Consider the following 20,383-nt stretch of genomic DNA (forward strand, 5'->3'; position numbering starts at 1 on the left):
GGTGGGGTGGACAAATGACAGGCAAGGATGAGAAAGGGCCTTTTCTTGAGGAACACGGGTCAGGGGGGATTCCGCCCCCCAAAAGAAAATGACTGGATCATTGGAGACTCAAGAAAGTTGTCCCGTCTCCTAAGAATGGGAGGATAAGTGAAAATGTGTATAAATGGCAAGATCGGAACAGACTAGGAAAAAACTTTCCTCTGACCCAAACTTAGCCCTTCCTCCACCCTTTTTATGCTTTGCTTATTTCTATCTTTTCTTTCCGTCCTTTCACATCACCCAGTTGCTTTGCTTCTTTTTGATTTTATTATCTTTTTTTTATTCCACCTGGAAACTCCACAGGAAGAAAGCGACTGTCGACTGCTTTAGAATGAAGCAGAGGGTGACTGGGGGGGCTTCGCTTTCAGCTAGGTGGGCTGGAGACGATTGGGAGTTCAGGGTCCTATTCATTCATTCATTCATTCATTCATTCATTCATTCATTCATTCGTTCGTTCGTTCGTTCGTTCATAGTCCGTCCCTCTCACAGAGACCCAATGCAGATCACACAGTGCAGACAGAAAGATCGACACCTTGGTCATCCATTGAGCAAATGCAACAGGGCATGCAGAGATGTGGAAAACATGGAGATTAAATATTGGAGAAACAAACATAAGGCATTAAACATGACATCTTTAGCAACATGGAGACGACCCAGTAGGAGCGTATCTGAACCAACATACAGGAAAGCCTGTCTCTGAACCATAACAGCCCTGTTATCTGAGTTAAAAGCCCTCCGGAATAATTCAGTTTGGGGCAGCTTGTGGAACGCCAGGAGGGTGGGGGCTCTCCTGACCTCCTCAGGCAGGCCGTTCCATAAGGTGGGGGCCACCACAGAGAAAGCCCGTGCGCGTGGGCAGCTGTTGATTTTGCCCGGGGGTATCTGCAGAAGGCCCTGTTCAGATGAGTGAAGCTGCCATGGCAGAACATCAGGGTGAAGGTGGTCCGGCAGGCACGAGGGGCCGAGGCCATTATTACCGGTTTATATGATATTTTATTATTGCTCCACATTATTTCCAATTACTGGTGTTTTTCATGTAAGTATTTCATCTATCTATGGTTCTGAATTGCTTTGCCTGAAATGCATTAGAAGTCTGCACATTTTCCCATTGCCCGTGTTCTGAGCCAGGTGGACAGCTCTGTTGGTCTGCAGTCAAAGAGCAAGAGAGAGGCCAACCAGATTTCCCAGGTGAGAGCACTGGAGAGGCACAGCTCCCTTTGTCTGTGTGTTTCCGTATCTTTTCTTGGCTTGAAGAGTTTATTGCTTTGATGTTTATTTCCTGGGCTGTGCATTGTGCGTAATAAATCATTCCCATTCCTTCTGAGCAGCTGGCGACCTCTCCAGCAAGTGTTCGCCCACTGGGGCAAACGAAGCCCCAGAATTTCACCCAGCACTTCTTGACTTGGAGCGGCTCTCCAAAGACAGTCCAGCAGCAGGCAAAAGAGCCAGCGGCTGGCCCACTCCCTGCTGCAGGCTGGTTTGGGACCAGTGGGGAGAGGGGCAGCCCCCTGCCTTTGCAGGCTTCCTACATCTCTAGACTGTACCAGCCGGCAGAGCCAGGAGGCGTGTGTGGTATGTCCTTGGTGGGTTATTGCTGGCTTGAAGTTTGTACTGGAGGCTTGCCAGAGAGTCAGGTGTAAATTACATTGTTATGTTTATTTCACTCTGTAAGCCACTCTGAGTCCGCAGTGTGGGGGGAAATCAGGACTCGCGTATTCTCAGTAGCTAAACAGGCAGAGGCAGGTCCTAGATGCAAGCTCTGTCTTCTCAGAGCCTGTGGCTGAGCTGACCCTGGGTGGACATTCCCAAGTGACGTACCGGCTTCTCATTCGCAGAATTCCTACTTTGGGGGAGTTGCCAGAACAGTGGCAGGGCTTCCACTCCAGGGCCCCTGCTGCATGCTGCACCCATCCGGAAGGCTTCGTGCGAGCACCAAAAATGTGTTAAGTTTTATTGCCAAAGGGCTTTGGGAGCAAAAAGACACAACTTCTTTTAGGAAAAGCCAACAGGGCAGAGTGCCCAATTAGTGAGATGCAGGAGTCAATCACTGGCCTCGATGTGGCCTGGAGGCTCCTTGGAGACACCGAATCCAGCACCCCACCTCAGCCTCTGCTGCATTCCCCCACAGGGACCCCACGGAGCAGAAGGCCTTTCTGGGTCGCAGCTAGAGGGTGCCACAAACTTACCTTCCTGGCTGCCACCGATTCCTCCAGTCTGGTAACTTGCATGTTATGATATTTGTGTGAAACAAGGGAGGGGAGGGGAGGGGAGGGGAGGGGGGCAGCCATGCCAGACATCACCAGAGACCTGCATATTTGGTAGGGGGCACGACTAGGAGCTCAGTTAAGTTTCGTGGGGCACGGCACCTGCCAGAGGGGAAAAGCTCGCACAGAGCTAGCCACGTTTGTCTGTTATATCAGAATAAAGCAGAAGTCTGGGGGGGGCAGGGGGGGGGTCCTTAAAGACTTTTATTTCAATATGAGCTTTTCTGAGTCACACAGTCCACTTTCTCACATTTGAGCAACTGACCTGTGACTTATGAAAGCACATAGTGAATAAACTGTGGTTAGCCGTAGAGGTTTCAAGATCTTCTTGAGTCGGCTGCAGCGTTCCAGGCTCGTCTCCCAGAGCAGTGTCGGCAGCCAGCCCTTCAAGCCGCGCCCCCCCTCCCCGTCCCAGAGGTGGGTCTTCCTCGTATCAGTCATCAGGATATCTAATTCTCAACATGGCCCAGCCGTGGTTACTTAAATCCGGAGATCGAGACCCAGTAGAGAGAAAACAGATACGTTTACCAACTTAGGGGACCTCTCCAGGTTTGCAGATAAAAATCTGAAAAGTTTTTAAGAATGAAAGGCAGGGTTTGAATTCCCTCCAAACAGCGGAGTGTGTCTGAGCTTGTGGAGACAACACACTTCGGTCAGCTGTGGATGGTGCACGTGGGAGACGGAGACGGGGAGGTGGGAGGGAGCCACCGCTTGGGCAAGATGGGTGGCGGAGGAGCGGGTGCTGCAGGTGTGGGGAAGGGGAGAGCGGGAGCAACCACTGCCCTCCCCCACCTGCAGCTGAGGCAGTGTAATGGGGGGGATGGAAGCAGCTGTGGCCCCCGCCCCCTCTGCTGCCGGTGCCAGCCCCAGTGCCACCTCCTCTCTCTCCTCTGTGGGCAGGCAGGGAAGAGGGAGTGGCATCTCCCCCCTGCCAGCCCCCTCCTGCTGAAGCCCCCAGCGCCAGCCCTGCCGTGTGTCTCCTCTGCAGGTGGGCAGGCAGAAGAGCAGGAGCCACGCCCCCCCTCCCCACCGTGTGAGCTGGGAAGCAGGAAGAGCGGCAGCCCAGCAGGCGGGTGGGCCGGCAGGTGAGTTGGGGGGGGGAGATGGAATTCCCCCCCCCGGTGAGTCTCGTGGGCCCCTGCTTGTCTGCCCAGGGCCAAGAAGCCAGAGGGGCCCCAGTGCTACGCTGAAGTGCCCAGCCGAGGCCCGCTGCCTTCCCCCAGCAAACGCTGCAGGAAAGATCCGCTGAGGCCAGCCCGGAAACCGAGACTCGTCTTGGAGGCCAACAACAGTGCTGCCAGCAGCAAGAGCAGCGCTTACCTGAGCAGAGAACCCAGAGAAGAATCCGTACCAGAAGTGGACCAGCGTGAAGGCAAAGTTCTTGTAGAAGAAGTAGGCCAGGAACTTGCACATCCGGATGTAGGACCATCGGCCGTGGACCAAGAGCAGCCGCTGCAGGTAGCGGAACTGGGCAAAGGCGAAGTCGCTGGACAGCACGGCCTGCATCCCCTCCTGACCGCTGATTCCAACGCCAATGTGGGCAGCTGGGATGGAAGCAAAAGGCGGGCGGTTACCCTGCGAGCAGGCCCACCGGCAGGTCCATGAAGGGGGCCTGTGGTATGGCTCGGACCCACCAGCTACTGAGCTGGAGCCACGGGGCAGAGGAATGGCCATTGGCTGCATGGTCCACTGGCTGCATGGCCACACTCTTTGTAGGGCTGCCCTTGAAGGAACCAGGGGCCCTCTTGTCCAATCCTGCCTAAGCTGGGATCGTCCCCTGAGCCACTCGACCACCTGCAGGTGCAAACGCCTGCAGAAAGAGGGCTGCTGCCACGCCACGCCAGCAGGGATAGCCAGCACCTCCAAAGACTCCTCCGCTCCCTGACAGGCGGGACACAAAGGTGCTGCTGCTAGAGACCCTGAGCAAGAGCAACGCCACCAGCCTGTCGCTGCCACGTCAACCCTCCTTCACTCTGGTCCCTTGAGAGCCAGAGTCGGGCCTGCAAAGGGTGCCCTTGGTGGAGTAGACTTCCTACACACACACCCACCCACACACACAAAGGGAGGGTCAAAGAGGCTCCTCTGCCCCAGTGAGGCTGTTTGCACCCCTTCACCCCAGAGGAAGGCCTGGGGCTCCAGGGAGGTAGCAGAGGGCCGCAGGCCAAGTCACCACAGCCAGGCCGGAGGCCTCTTCCAGCGCCAGCCCCAGTGTTATGAGCTATGCCTGCCTGGGGGGTGCCTGGCCTTGGGGCAAGGGGCTGCTCGAGAGGCCCTCCTGGAGCGCTCCAAGCAAATCATTTGACATTCCCCCTCCTTCCTACAGTGATTTCATATCTGGGGCTCTTTCAATCCAAGCGGATAGTTTGAGAGGCAAAAGATCACACCATTTGCCGCAGTAGCTTCCGGGGATTAAAAAAAAAAGCTCTTCCAATAAACCGACAAGCATCTCCGACGGCTGGCCCAGTGAACAGAGGGGGTCTTTGAGGTGCCCCTCCAATTCTCGGAGGTGGGTTGGGGGCTGTTACCCTCAGGGAGCCCCTCTCCTTTTCTTCTGCAAAGGCTCAATATGAGGAGTGCCCCCTGGAGACTTCCTTCTTAACTAGATTGCCCCCTAACGATTTCTTCTGTGTCTTGTTTTGCAGATTAACAGGGTGCCTTCTGAATAACCTGGATTCGATTAGCAAAGTGAGCACTTTTATCCTAATAAAGCAGCGAGCGCTGACCAAGGGAGGGGGGAGCGGGGAGCAGCAAGCGGCACTGCCGGTCCACAAAGCACCAGATGCAAAGGGGGAAGACCCCTCAGATCCCCTCCAAGCAGAAAAGTAGACCTTCCGGCGTCCTAGCTCTGGCAGCCTTCTTATCTCCCCCCCCCCTCCATTGTGGTAGCCCCACAGACCCAAGCCGCAGCTGACTTAAGCCAGGCCCCGCTCACCCCGGATCATGCTGACATCGTTGGCGCCGTCCCCGATGGCCAGGGTCACGGCCCGCTTGTGCTTCTTCACCAGCTCCACCACTTGGGCCTTCTGCAGGGGGGTCACGCGGCAGCAGATGACAGTCTTGCACAGGCAGGCCGTCCTCACCAGCTCCAGCTGCAGGTTCCCCTCCAGCGCGTGAGCCTGCAGGGGGAACAGGAGCTGAGGGAGGGGCGGCAGGGCTGACCCGAACAGGAGCAGGCCCAGCGAGAGGGGCTCCCCACAGGCCAGCAGGGGGCCTTGGGAAGGCAGCCGAGCGCTCCTGCCCAGCCACAGGGTCTCAGGCCAAGGCCGCTCCTCCTGATGCCGTGGCACAATGCACAGCGGCACCGACTCTCATCACTGAGCCACAGCTCTAAGCTGCCGTGTGTGTGTGTGTGTGTGTGTCTCTCACACACACACGCACAACACACACACCCTGTTCACAGCCACAACCCAAAGCAGTGGCCCCAGCCATGTGGGCAGATGCATGCTGAGCCGGGTGTGTTTTCCTCCAGGGCCTCGTGGTCCAGCCCTAATGCTTCCCCCACCCCACCCCAGACGGGCTGCTTCCATTCCAGGAGTCAAAGGAGGCCAGCCAGTCGGGCGCTGCCTTGGCACCCGGTGCTTCTCTGGGCAGCCCCCAGTTGCCTCTTGGGCAGACACTTTGCATCCTGCTGAGAAAACAGCCCAGCTCTTCCTGGGGGAACTCAGAGGGCAGCCGGCTGAGCTCTCCACACCCAGCAGCCCGGCTGCCTTTCCCTTCCCTTCCCTTCTCTGGGCCCTCGACACCCCCACGCCCCTCTCGGCAGCCAAGGCACTCTCCGGTGGAGGGGTGGCCCTCTGGCAGGGGCTGGACAGCTGGGATCAGCTTCCGTTGACTGCCAGAACACTCTCCCTGCAGAGGGGACCCCATTGCCAAATGTTTTCCTACAGCAGACTGGATCGATGCTCTGGGGCCCTGACCACCTCACTGTTGCCCAAGGATTCCCTGCTCTTCTCAGGTGCCCTCTCTGTCTGGCACAGCCTGCGATCCCATAACCACATGTACGTGGAAACATGGGCTTGCCCAAAGATCTTCCGTGGTAACTTCCCCTGTGTGAGGCACCCTCCAGAGCTTCCACAAGCGTCAGGATTCTCTGAGCCACAGCTCCTCATGGCCTGCCCCCCGCCCCTGGGGCAGTGCCTGCAGTCCTCACACTCCATTCCCCTCTGTTAGAACAGATTCTCAGAACGCTTTTGTCCTCTGGGCTTCCCAAGCCCTTTAGACGGCAGGACCGCTGCTCCTCTACAGTTTTCCTGCAGCTGTGGCTAATGTCCTACACTACCATGGGAGACTCAGTGCTTTGGAGAGACTTGGGACAGGCCATTCAATGTGGCCCACATTAGCGCACTGGCTGAACCACCACAGGTCTCTTGCAACGTTCCCATGTCTGGCTCCATAAGCCAAAGTCTCCGAGGTTCCACCGATCATCAGCCCTTCTAAAAAGCTGAGGCAAAGGAGCCCTTGGAGGGCCCTCCAGCACTCCAGTGGTAGGGAAGGCAGCCCCCCTCCCCCCTCCCGCACCACACACACAAAGCCACGTCCTCACCAAGCTGTGGCCGTTAATCACGATGCCATATTCCCCATTGGGCTGCTCCTCGGGCAGGATATGGGACTTCCCAGGTTTATGGACCTGGGTGTCAGGGCCATCGTCCTCCACAAAGGTGTCCGACCTCATTTTCTTCCTTGCTTTCCTGAAAAAAAGGCCCACCAATAACAAATACCCCAATGCTGCAGGAGTAAACCAGAGTTCTTTCAGCACCTTCGTGCTCTTAAAGGTGAGGGAACGCTGGGATTATATCATGAGGTTTCTCTCACTACAGAAGGTCTGGATATCTGAAGAGGCAAAGAGCCACCATCCAAGCTCTCTCTCTCTCTCTCTCTCTCTCTCTCACACACACACACACACACACACACACACCTCTTTGCATGCCAAATCAAGAATGGGGGGACAACGCTCTCTGTCCTAGGCTTGGGAGGGGCTCCCTAATGTTGGGAGGAAAAGTGGGCCTGGGGGGCCTGGCTGGGCTCACCCCTTTCCCCTCTTGGGGGGGGGACACGCCCCCACTGGTCTCCGGGCAGGACTCAGCAGCGCCACCCCCCTCCCTCTCACCTGAGTTCCTGCAGCACCTCTTCTGAGTTGTGGCCGTGGATGACGAAGATGTCATCCATGGCGTCACACAGCATGTTGCAGGAGTAGCCGATGTTGACCGCCGTCTCTGCAGGGGAAAGAGGGCACAGCCGCTTGGTCTGGGTGGGAGGAGCCCCCCATCGGTCTCCCAGTATTCCCAGTGAGGAGAGAACTTGCGCCTGGGCCTTGAGACAGCGAGCCACGCAGACGCTCCGCCCACCCTCCTGCCTCCTGCCACACCCCGTTTTGAGACACTTGTCCTCCCCCACCCCAATGAAACTGGCTCAACTGGGGTGACTTCTGGAGGGCGATCTGGGCTTTCCTGCAGCCGCTGCCCTATGCTGGCCCGGGGTCAGCTGGGCCAGCGGGGACTCTCCAAGGCTCACCTTCAAGGCAGGAGTCAAAGGACCACCAAGAGAAGCCTGCCCCAAAGCAGGGGGGAGCAGGCGGACTGGCACCCAGCAGGGGCTGGAAACGTCAGTCCCAGCATCCTCACATGAGAAGATCCGAAGCCATGGGTGTGGCTCCTCCGAGAAGTCCCATTCAAGGAAAGGCTTCTCTTGTGGAGCCCCCACCCAACACCTCCAGAGCTCTCAGAAGGCCCACCCGTGGCCCCCCTCCTTGTTGTTTTCTCATAAGAATTCTCAAGACGATTCACAAAAGCCGATGTTGAAATAAATGGCCTTAGTCTTTAAGGCGCTCTTGAGCTTTGGTTTTATTTCTCTCTCTTTCTCTTCCTCTCTCTCACACACACTAACAGTACTTGGGAATTTTATGCTGTTCTCCTCCATCACGTTTTTATCTTCCCCATCCTCCAAGGAGCTCAGGACATGGGAGGCTTTCCCCCTCCTTTGCTACCCTCACAGTAACCCTGTGAGGTAGGCCAAGCTGAGAACTCAGCCAGCCTGAGGTCACCCAGTGAGCCTCGGGGGGAACCTGAGCCCAGCACCCCGGCCTGGCCCTTGAACCCAGCAGTCCCCGGGGGCTGCCGTGTGCCCTGACCGGTCGAGCCAGCCCAGCGCCTACCTTGCTTGTCTCCTGTCAGCACCCAGATCTTGATCTGAGCTTTGCCGAGGGTCTCAATCGTCTGGGGAACCCCATCCTGCAGTTTGTCCTCAATGGCCGTGGCCCCGAGCAACTGGAGAGGCAAGAGAGGCTCAGTCGGGCCAGGCAAGCCGCTCTCCAGGGATCCTCGCTCTCAGGCCGAACAGGCCAGCCGGAGCCAGGGAGCCAGGCATCGCCTTGCAGAGGCTGTGTGCAGGGAGCAGGCAAGCGGTCCAGGCCCCCATGCACGGGCCCGTACAGGCAGGAGCCGGATCCAAAACCATTCCCAGCGGGCCATTCCCACTGCAAGCACAGCAGCAAGAAAGAGAAGGAAAAGGAAACCCACCAGAGGGCAGAATCCACCCAAGGAACGGAAGGCAAAGGAGAGGCCCCTGGGCAGCAGAGAAGGGCTGGAAAGGCCAGCTCAGCCCCCCACCCCCACCCCCCCACCCCGGCAAGGGCGGCAGAGAGAAAGGGGAGGGGAGGCCGGAACCGAACTAGAGGTGTGCTGCCGGGTCATCTGGAAGGGAGAAGGCTGGGGGAGGGGGGAGGGAATTGGGCAACCATCCACAAGTTCAAAATGCAAAACAGGATTAACATTATTGAAACGGCTCCAAAACGCTTCTCAGCACAAAACATGAGCAACATACGGAACTCCTTGCCACAAGATGCTTCAATGCTTCAAATAAATAAATAAATAAATAAATAAATAAATAAATAAATAAATAAATAAATAAATAAATAAATAAATAAATAAATAAATAAATGATCAATGGCAGAAGAAGCTGCTGCTTTTAAAGGATAAGGGGAGGGAGCTCACTGGGCCATCTTGTCCCAGTCATCCTCGTAGCCACGCGTACCTCACAGGGTTGTCGCTGTGAGGATAAAGTAGAGGAGAGGAGAATGACATAAACTGCTTTGGGTCTCCATTGGGAAGAACGGCAGGGTAGAAATGAAGTCAACAAGCAGCCCAAGTGGCAACCAGCAGCCCCGGGGCCTGAAAGTCCAGCCTCCCTCCCTGTGATGCCAATATATATATTAAAATCTCATGACAATAATCAATACTGAATAGTATTAGGCCAAGCTCCTGTATTCGCTAGATGAACTTTTAAACTTTGCATGAACTTTCTGTGTATTTGTGTTAGGTAATTCAGCAGGTGTGCTTTCATCCTTTGACAATTAATTAAAATAGTGGACTCTACCGAGATTGATGTTCCTCTATCAGAGATTCAACCAATGGTGATCGCCCAACTTAGCTTTTCCTGACACTTGTCAGAGATTTATAGTTTTCTTTTGAAGTTCTGACTATGACACAATTTTTTAACTAATTGGAAGGCTGTACTATGAAATTCTGAATATTCAGTGAAGTGTCAAACCAATCATTATTTGTTTGTGCTATCATGTGAATAGACCTTAAACATTTGCATATGATTAGGTATATAATTGCAAATGCAGATAGAATAAGCAGGGTACTGATGGAAGAGATCTCTTGGGAGAATCTAGGTGAGAACCTATCTTTAACTATGTATTTCATAGAAACTTTGAGCATGTTAAACTTAGGATTTATTAAGAAATGTTAGTAAACTTATTTCTTATTGCCTTTCTGTGTTCTGTTTTTATAGGATTCATATTAATAGCCGTTTATATTTTGATTACTTGCTTCATTAAAAAACTAGGGTGTATTTTCAATAAAGTGAAATAAACTCTAGACTGGTGTCTGTGTGTTTGATGGGGAGTTGCAAAGCAATATTGAACCCTATATAAATACATGTACTGATAAACAGCTGGTTCAAAGAACTTATCTGTTTGACAGGTCTAAAGACGAACTGCTTTCGGCTTCCCAGGAGAGAGATACATCTTTCTCCTGGCTAGTTGAAGCTTAGTTTTAGACACGGGCAAAGGCTCGTTACATCCCCTTCTGACAAGAGGGTATCTCCGGTGGCCCTGTTTGGGGGGACAACCCAGGGAATTCTGCTTCCTGATTCTGCTTGTGTTGGGAGGGGAGGGAAGCTGTAAGAACTGGGCTGCTGGGCCACTTCTCCTCCTGGTGGCCGAGGCCCTCCAGCAGCCAGCAGCCAGGCCCCCGCACCACTCCTGATTCCAGGGAGGCCCTTGCCCCCTCTCTGAGGAAGCCGTAATGGGTGGGAGGGGGGAGCCCTAGATGAGAAGGCGGGCCCACGCCCTGCCCCTGCACCTACCACCAAGTCCGCTTCAATCTCCTCATACAGCTTCGACAGCTTCTCCTCTCGCTCGTCCAAGGCGGTGCTGGCCTCGTGGTGCCGCCGCTGCCAGTCTGCCAAGTAGCCCTCCTCCAGGTCTTTGTAGGCAACAACCAGCGTCCGCAAGCCTTCCCCGGCAAACTCCTAGGAAGACCCGAGTGGAGAGGGAGGGGGGAGACTCATCCCCAAGGGGGCTCCGCTAGACACTGCCCCATCCAGCCTTCGCAGGAACACGTGGCAGGTGAATCCGCCTCCCTCAGGAAGCCCTGAAGTTCATATGGGGTATAACCAGGCGCTACCTGACCCTCAGGTCGTCCCCCCTCCCAGCTCCACCAGAAGAACTGCGGATCAGGCACGCCTTGCGAGTCCCACGCCTGCGACTCAGTTCCTCCTGGCACGTGGGGGCCCAATTCAGCTTCAGTCTTCCCCTAGCACCGTTTCCCCAACCTGAAACAGCCCCAGGGGCTGCTCTTTGACCACATACGTCTATGTTTCCCCAAAGGGCAAACCGTGACTCCCTGGAGCCATTTCACAACGGGGTGTGTGTGTGTGTGTGTGTGTGGCTGAAGACGCTTCTCTTTGTGCGATCCGAATGAGGCTCTCTGCAAGGAGGGCACAGCAGGTGGCAAGGTGGGGAGGGGGGGCTTCTTACTTACTTCCAGGTGGTCCGTAGTCTTTTGCTTGAGGGGCCCACAGGAGGAACGCAGGAGATCGTAGACGATGGTGTCCGCGCCCTTGCAGTACAGGGTCAGCTCACCCTTTGGGCTCCGCACTGGGAACAAAGGAAGGGGGCCAAGAATGAGCACCTCCCCCAGTGTCGCCCCGCCTGATGAGTGCACAGGACACAGGCAGAGGCGATGGAAATGAAGGGCCGTGCAAAAAGGTTACTTGAGCTTTTTTGGGCGGGGGGGGGGATAGAGCTACTGAGGAGGACAAGCCAAAAGCTCCTGTCTGCTTAGCTCTTGTCTGTTCTGCTGCCCTCTTTGTTCTCAGTTGCTAAACTCAGAGCTAAGCTACAAGTGACGCCCGACACAGGTTGGACACTTGTCAGCTTCCCTCAAGTTTTGATGGGAAATGTAGGCACCCTGGTCTTGCAGCTGTAATGGAGAGCCAAGCTGTAAAACCAGGACGCCTACATTTCCCATCAAAATGTGAGGGAAGCTGACAAGTGTCCGACCTGTGTACGGCGTCACTTGTAGCTTGGCTCTCAGGGACCTCCTTCCTCCTGGCGCACTCTCCTCTCTTCGTGCTCTCTCTGCCTTCCAAGAGGGCAACATCACCCTCCATCACGTAGTTAGATAAATAGCTAACTAGTTTACATCCCAAAATAACCTCTGGCCAGGAATGTGTGCCATCCTCTGAGGGAAAAAAACATGGACCCCCCAGGATCTCCGCCTCTGTTCACGAGATCACCAGTGAGAACGTGTTCCTCAGACAGGAAACGCTTCTCCACCACAGTGGCTCGCGGTAGACAGAGTGTCTGAGCCATTCCCCGTGAGCGTAAACCACATTCTGTATCACGCCACTGAAAAATCCGATTTGGAAAGTCTGAGTTGTCCTCTACGTCCTAAAACGGCAGTTTTGGCTTCCGGTGACCATTGACTTAAGCCTCGATCAGAGCAGGGAAGGAAAACTCCAGGGCAGAAGGCCGTGCAAACCTGCACCATGCTAGGCAAGGGCGGGGGGGGGAGCAGCTCGGACATACCAATGACGGACATCCTCTTGCGCACATTGTCGAAGTCCAAAATGGCGAGCAGCTCGTAGACCAGCATTTCTCCCATTTCCACCACAGTGATGGTCTCAGGCGTGCGGGCCCGGAAGACAAACCCAAAGTTGCGTGCAGCGGTCACCAGGGCCCCTTCGTCAGGAGACTGGGCCTGGTACACCAGGTGGCCTGCCGGGTGAGGAAGGGAGGCCACATCAACCCTGGCTGGAAGTCCCAGCCGCTGGCAAAGTGGGGGGAGAGAGAAAGCAGACGAGCAGCCCCCCCCCTCACCTGCCTCCTTCTCCTCCGGCATCACCGTGTGGCAGAGGGAGAGCAGTCGGAAGAACTTGTGGGTGGGGGCATCCCCCCTCTTCACGGCTTCCACCAGGCTTTCGTCGTAGAATGAAAACTTGTTGTCAGTCAGCGGGTTGTATGAAAAATCGACTTTCTTGGTAGACTGCAAGAGAAACCACCAGCGCCACCTAAACTGCCACTCTTTGGCTGCCTCGGACTGCGCGCCATGCATGGTTCCACAGGACCCCCCGGCCCGGCATGTCACAAGCCAAAATACTGCACTGGGGACCAGCTGACAAAGGCCACCGCCTATCAGGGAGACTTCTCCCAGGCCTCTTCGGGGGACAAGCCAATTGCAAAATGTGCGCTGGTTAAATTCCCAGGCACCTAGCTGGCCTCTTCAGGCAGCACAGCAGCAGAGAAGGCCTGGCCGGTGATCCTTGGCAAGGCCCAGCGTGGGGACCAATACTATTACAGCGACTACACAGCACCCGCACAGCTGTGGCCCCTGCAGAAGGGCCAACCCTGCAGCCCTTACCTCCGTGACCTCCACCCGGTGTCCCTCCACATCGTAGACGTCTCCTGCGGGTTAGAAATACACATGGCTGTGCAGGAGGCAAAGCACCACAAGCACACCTGGCCAACTGAACTGCAGAAGGGGCACTGCCTTGGGCTGCACCAGTCCCTGGGAGGGCATCAGGGGCACCTTCGAGATGGCTTTCGTCTGCCTGTTACTCATGACTGATTTGGGCAGGGTGTTGCCCTACAAAACACTGGCAAGTCATGGCTTCTTTTGCCCCAACCAGAGGAGGAAGGGGTGTGTGTGGGGGGGTGTCATGCTATAGCTGTGTGTGGGTGACTATGCAGCGGGTATGAGCACGGTACGGAGCAGCAGGCGGGGCTGTATCCTGAGCTCAGAGCAGAGCCCAGCGTGAGCTGCAGTCAGTGCCCAGAGGCCAGGGCCACCACTGGTCTCCCCCCCCCGCCCCTTACACTCTGATGACACCCAGTTTGTGGCCACTCCGCATCTGCACAGCTGGGGTTCGGGCCCACTGCCACGGGGTCAGACGGGACTTTTGCCGTCTTCTGCAGAGAGGTTGGTGAGTAACAGGTTGGCTTTAGACAAAGACGTCACCCGCATTTTCTTGCCCAGACAGGAACCAGAGTCACATCTCGCAATCTATGGGTGTTTTCCCACCGTGGATTTTAAGCCACTTTTCTTCAACCCGGTCGGCAATGCTACAAAGGCTGCCGCAAGCACCCACCCGCATTGCTCAGGCCTCTCTCCCTTCAGGCCTTCTCTTTGGCAGGACTTAAAGAAAAGCTGCCACACAGACGGGGGCCCGGGGGGGGGAGGTGGATCCCTTCCTGCTGGCTCTGGCCTCCGCTGCCCCGACATTCGGCCTGGCACTGGGCAGCAAAGAGCGGCACCCAGCCGGCCTCCCCCACAGGGGTGGCGCTGCTGGGCATTACGGATCATGTGGAACGGCCCATGGGATTGCTGTAAAGGGCACACCGAATCCATGGCTATTGGGGTGGGGCCAGCAGGCATGGACCCCCCCCCCCCCCGCCACGCTACCTATGTACATAGAGCCAGAGGAGTCGGCCGCGTTAGTCTGTAGTCGCAAAATAGTACAGAGTCCAGCGGCACCTTTAAGACTAACCAACTTTACCAGACGAATTTAAGAGAGCTGTGGCTCTCAAAAGCTTATGCTACAGTAAAGTTGGCTAGTGTTAACGGTGCTCCTGGACTCTTACCTATGCACCGTATGCACATCTGGGCAGGGCTAGGGCAAAAGATGCTGTCTGAGAACATAAACTCGATACATAAATGTCCGCCCAGAACTCCACAAAGCAGGAAGGTCTCAGAAAACCTTTAGCATCGTTTCACCCTCCGATGCCCCGTTTTTTAACAGCAGCAGCGGCAAACTAGTGGACGTTTCCATGTCCTGCACTCCTGTTTCCTCCATCAGATGTGGGGGTGGGCAATCTAGCGAGCGCCCATTTGCAGAAGCCGGGCCTACCGTAAGACTTCCCGTCAATGGAGCATTTGTTGAAGACCATGATATTCTGAGTGAGGGTGCCGGTTTTGTCCGAGAAGATGTATTTGATTTGCCCCAGCTCCTCGTTGAGGGTGGTGGTGCGGGCCTGGGCGGGCGTGTCGTTCAGCGGGTAATACATCTTGCGGTCCCACTCAATGTAGAAGCTGTTGCCCAGGCGGATGATCTCTACACTGAAGAAAAGGAAGGATCGTGCCAGACGCCTTGGCACAAAAAAGAACACCGGAAGGAGCTGGACACTTACCGGGAGAAACGTTTTCGCGAGACAGAAACCACTTCGTCCGATGCATGAAGAGTCATGTGCAGTTGGCCAAAATACATATATAACATGCAGGGACACATGAAAGATGGGGTGGGGGTGGGGCTGGGATTTGCAGGAAAAAATCCTCCGCCCTCAGCTGAGAAGAAGCCTCCTGCCGGTAGGAAGAAACTTCTCCTTCCTGAGGACTCCATGAAGAGCTCAGCATGCGCAGGGGCCAGAAAGCAGCCCCCGGGCTACACGCTTAGGGGTCAGGAACGTGCAGTTTTCTGCAGCCTTCCATCAGGCGCACGCCCAGGGCCTGGATCGGGGAGCTCGCCCTGGGCCGCCTTTTACAGAGCTCCTTCACAGATTCAGGCCAGGCAGACCTGGTGGCTGCCACCCCCCCCCCCGAGTCACTTTACTTATTTATTTACACTATTCACCGTCCCACAAGAGGCGCCAAGCGTCCTTCTGAGAGCAGGTGGCAGGGCTGTGGGCTTTCCTATAAGCAGCCGGCTCTCGCCTCCAGGAGGGGCCAAACCCAGATCTGACAGCCCCGGCATCCTCTTTTCACAGGGTAGCGGGAATATGGATTAGATCACAATATACTCTAGCTATACACATGTATTTCTTTGAACATACATAGCCATACATAGTCACTTTCATTACATTAACATAATCCCACCTCAATACAACCTTTTCCCCTTTATGGGAAAAGGCTATGTAAACAAAGACATCAATACAATAAAAAATGTATTCCTGAGAACAATATATGAATTATAATGTCGTTTGATAGCAGGTTGTATAACAACACGTTCCTTTTATTTCTTGAATTAAAAGTAGTGGATTCTTTGATTGCTAAAAGGAACCAATCATAACTTACGCACTTTTTGTCATTTTTAAAAGATTTATATAATAGTTCATCTTGCCCCCCTGCCATAGCAGCACTGTGGGCTTTGGTAGAATGTCACTTGATTGAAAATTTGAAGAATCCGCTAAATCTAAGACCAATCATATTTGTATATTATTGTCACACGAGAAAGACCTTAGATGTCTTTGTAGATAGCACGTGGAAATGAGTATAAAAGGGTTCTGATGAGAGAAATCTCATGAAGATCTAGATGAAAAATATATTTGTCTGTGTGCTTATTGAAAATTCAGTGCAGGTCATAGTAAACTGATTATGATCTGATTTTAAATCATGGCTAGATTTATATGAGCGATGTTAGGAGATTAAATCTTTATTGCATGTACTTGGTTATTAATTACAGGATTCATTTAATAATCCTTTATATTTTAGCATCTTGCTTAGTTTACTTCAATAAAGAATAGATATTAAACTCTAAAAGAAGCCTCTGTGTGCCTTGAGGGAAAGGGTTAAAACAAGAAAAACTGAAACAAATTATTTGTACTAACAGGTTCTTCAGAGAAAGATCTCTGTTTTTAGGTCTCATTATCTAAAGCCTTTGGAGCTGTTCAGAGTTGGGATATAAATCTCAGAACTGGATGGTTTGGAAGCTTGAATGGGGCATGGATGAAACATTTTGTTACAGCACCATGGTCCGGGGGGGGGGGGGGCGGGGGGGGCTGGCTCTCCCCACTTACCTGACGTAGAGCGAGATGGGCACAACCGTGTTGAGGATGATGACGTACGACCAGAACATGAGGAAGCCAGAGAAGGGTGCGGAGTGGACACCCTCTGCCCACGGCAAGTACACTTGGAAGTAGTAGCCCTTTCTGTATTCCCAAATGCCGTTGCCGACAGCCAGGATCAAACACATGGCAGCCAGGAAGGCAAAGATCTGCCGAGAGGGAGCGTTCAGGTCAGAGAGAGAAGGCCCACCTGGGGGGGTGGGGGCCAGGAAAGAGCCCCACGGGAGTCCGCTGGGTGGGCCTGAGTCCTGAGGGATGCCTTTCCCCCCTCGGCAGCAGCTCCACCTCTTTGGCCCAGTCCCTGCTGCTTCTCCCAGCTCACTGCAGAACGACTGGCCCACTCGAGTCTAACACAGGCGACTTGAACGGGGTTGCCAGCCTCCAGGTGGAACCTGGAGATCTCCTGGAATTACAACTGATCTCCAGGTGGCAGAGATCGGTTCCCCTGGAGGAAATGGCTGCCTTGGAAGGTGGACTCTATGGCATTACACCCAGCGGAGGCCCCTCCCCTCTCCAAACCCCGCCCAAATCTCCAGGAATTTCCCAACGTGAAGCTGGCAACTCTAACTGATCTCCAGACCACAAAGATCAATTCCCCCGGAGAAAGTGGCCTGCTTTGGAGGACGGGCTCTGCGGAACGGTAACCTGCCGAGCTCCAGCCCCTCTCCAAATTCCGCCCCCCAGACTCCGGGAATTTCCCAACCTGGAGTTGGCAACCTTGCTGGTCCCCCAGTGGGGGTGAGGCATCCCCCGTTCCCAGCCTCCATTCTCCGCCACCACTCACCTGGCCGGGCCTGGGGGGAAAGGGGTGAGTGATGGAGTGAGTGTAAATAACGCAGCGGAATAAACGCCGAGCTGGTTAGAGAGGCAAAAGCTTTATTTGAGGAAGTTACATACTTGATAGGAAAGAGGGAGAGAGAGATCCTTGCTATCTGACTACATCTTGCAGAGAGAGAGAAGAAGTGTGGCAGGAGAGAGAAGAAGCAGGATATTGCCCTGTTTAGCCCAATAGGAGACAAGACAAGGAAATGACCCCCAGGGAACGAGAGAGGTGCTGCTCTCACTGTCCTAACTAAGTGATCCTTGCTGCCCCCCTGCATGGTAGGCTCTTCTTACTTCTTGCTGCTGCAGTACACCAGACATTGCCATTTCCAACAGTGAGGACGGGCCACCTGGGGTACGTGCAGCGCAGTGACGTCACCCCCAGGAGTGACATCATTGCGCAGGTCCTGGGAATGCTCCAAATTGGCCCAGCACGAAGCCCAAGAGCACTCCTGGGGCCTGCGCGATGATGTCACTCCCAGAAGTGACGTCATCGCATCGCGTCAGGAACATGCGTGAGAGGAGCTCCTAGAGGTGAGTGCCCATGGCAAGGAAGAGCTCAGCCTGAGCACAAGGCTAAGAAGGGAAGTAAATGCTTCCGTATATCCCAAATGCTGCAGGAGTCTGGCTGGGGACAGTGGAGTCCCAGTCCAAGAGCCTCCCACCCAGTCCCTCAGTGGCAACGGGAGCTCTAGTGAGGGGGAATGGGGGCGGGGGGGCTTCCATCCCTGTGGGGTAGGGGCTGGCACAGTCTGGCCCTCACAACAGAATTGCTGCTCATGCACCATCCCTCACCGCTCAGCAAAGTGAAACCACTGCAGAAGTCCCTAGTTCGACCTCCTGCCTCAGGAAAACCTGGGTCATGCTAACAGGAATAATCCCAGATAAATCAGTTTGACCTGTCCTGAACTGGACAGCTGGAAGGGAACCCAAAGGCCATCCAGACTGAGCCCCACTCTAAGGTGGCATCCTCCGCTCTGCATAGAAGTGAATGAGAAATGGAAGGAAGAGGAAAACGGGAGCTCTGAAAAATTCAAAGGGGAGGTGATGGGTGTGCTGTGGTGGTGCAGAGATGAGAAAGGCTGTCCACAGATTTCAGCAAAGGATCGTTTCTGGTGGGCAGCTGTGTTGGTCTGCAGTAGAAGAGCAAGATTTGGGTTCAGGAGCCCCTTCGAGACCAACCAGATTTCCAGGCCATGAGCTTCAAGTGTCAAAGCTCCCTTCGTCAGATACAAAGGAGGTGAAGAGCTAAAGCAATCTCAGCTGCCGATGACCACGGGGTTCCCTTGCCTAGCAATGGCCACATGATCACAGGCAAGACCTGCCTGCCTCCCACCCCGTGCAAGCCAGCCCATGCCACCGAGACCCCAGCAGTTAGGACGGAGGCTGTACCGCAAGGACACACGACCCGGGCAGGACCAAGGATCCCTCCCAGGCATGCTCCAGAGAGCCCTGTGGGTAGACAAGGGGGAGAAAGGCATGGACCCCCCACAGCGCACAGGGTTCCCAGCACACTCTGAGCTGCCTCCACTCGCTCCTCGCTCTCACCTCCCACCCGGACTGGTCTGGGGTCCCCCCACCTCACACTTGCAGTGCTGGCAGCCACTGAGGTCTCCCCAAAGCGAATTTCTGTGAAGTGCTTCTTTTTCTCACTGCCCGAAACCCCCTGCCAAAAACTCACGCCTGATGCTTTCTGCGACTGGGTGCCTGCGTCTCTCGCTCTCTGTTTTTGTCTATCATTTTGTCTTGCTGGGTTATTGTTTGACTGCCTTTACCATTTCTGTTGTTGCAAACTGCCTCACAGATCTGTACTTTTAGAGACAGGAACTAAACATTTTCAAGAGCAAAAGAAAGGAGGGTGCTGTTGTGGGTGGGGGGGGGGTGCAGCTGCCTTCCAAAAAGACACAGAGAAATAACAGCAACAAAATCCCATTTGGGGCACTCAGGAAAGGCAAACGGCTTTTACTGCGGGTGGAAGGAGACAACTGGACTCAGCTGCTGAGAAGGGGAGATGGAGCGGCTTTTTAACATCTTTGTAGGTCTTTGACAGAGTTTAGCTTGTTGGCCTGCAAGAGAACAGCCAGATTTGAGAATCCGAGTTCCCTTCTTCGAACCCCAAAAAAGGCTGCTGTCTGAAGAAGGGAGTTACTGCTGAGTTACACCCTGAGAATCTTGTTGGTCTCTAAGGCAGCTGCGAGACTCAAATCCTGCCAAATAACTCTGACGTTCGCCATAAAGAGCACTGGGGCAAAACAGCGGAGAAAGGAAGGGCTGGAGCATGCTGCCAGTTTGGGCAAAGGCATGCAGAGAAACCCAGGGAGGAACGGAGCGGCGTCTCCCCTCCGGCCTCCTGTCCTCCCAAGCCCGTTCTCCCTGGAAGGGGTTGGGGGAATGCTCAGATCGCCCCATAGCGAGTCTTCAGGTCTAGAGGGCGAGGATTTCCCTTTTCCTGCTTTCTATACAAGCTGATATTTGCTGGCCTCGTCTGAGTCAGGCTGTTCTGAAGAGAAGGGCATCTGGCGGGGAGAGCTGTGGCTACCGAAGGCCCACGCTGCACGGGAATGGGACGCTCTCGCTGTTTGGCTGCTGCAAACGAACAGGGCAGACTCCTTTGGAGCCAACTGATCCCCGCACCAAAAGGAGATGTTTACATATACTAGCCAAGGGACGTTTTGGTTGCTCCCTCCCCCTCCCCCCCCCAATTGCCTCTTCCCTCTCCTGCTCTTCTGTGTTTGACCAGTCTCTGTACCAGGCATCTGACGAAGAGAACTTGATTCTCGAAAGCTTATGCTACAATAAAATTGGTTAGTCTTAAAGGTGCTACTGGACTCTTGTTGATTTTGTCAGCTAAGTAGACCCCTTTGCGTACGGCTGCCTCTACCCACGTGTCTTGCTGCGCGGTTGAGCCTCGCGCATC

At 54.6% G+C, this 20,383-nt stretch overlaps 1 protein-coding gene across 6 annotated transcripts in view; it reads right to left on the bottom strand.

Annotated features, from left to right (window-relative positions):
- Positions 1-20,383, bottom strand: part of LOC129334755 (phospholipid-transporting ATPase ID-like) — an 89,905-nt gene that overhangs the window by 8,483 nt on the left and 61,039 nt on the right. For all 6 annotated transcript variants that reach the window (XM_054987046.1, XM_054987045.1, XM_054987041.1 and 3 more), the window contains 12 exons: positions 16,597-16,793; positions 14,715-14,923; positions 13,229-13,272; positions 12,688-12,853; positions 12,397-12,585; positions 11,348-11,463; positions 10,671-10,835; positions 8,455-8,566; positions 7,411-7,516; positions 6,847-6,991; positions 5,236-5,419; positions 3,624-3,847 (listed from right to left, as the gene is read on the bottom strand). In XM_054987046.1, coding sequence (XP_054843021.1) covers positions 3,624-3,847; positions 5,236-5,419; positions 6,847-6,991; positions 7,411-7,516; positions 8,455-8,566; positions 10,671-10,835; positions 11,348-11,463; positions 12,397-12,585; positions 12,688-12,853; positions 13,229-13,272; positions 14,715-14,923; positions 16,597-16,793 — 1,857 coding nt within the window. The remainder of the gene's footprint in view (positions 1-3,623; positions 3,848-5,235; positions 5,420-6,846; positions 6,992-7,410; positions 7,517-8,454; positions 8,567-10,670; positions 10,836-11,347; positions 11,464-12,396; positions 12,586-12,687; positions 12,854-13,228; positions 13,273-14,714; positions 14,924-16,596; positions 16,794-20,383) is intronic.

Source organism: Eublepharis macularius, chromosome 8, assembly GCF_028583425.1.
Source record: "Eublepharis macularius isolate TG4126 chromosome 8, MPM_Emac_v1.0, whole genome shotgun sequence".
NCBI classification, from domain to species: Eukaryota; Metazoa; Chordata; class Lepidosauria; order Squamata; family Eublepharidae; genus Eublepharis; species Eublepharis macularius.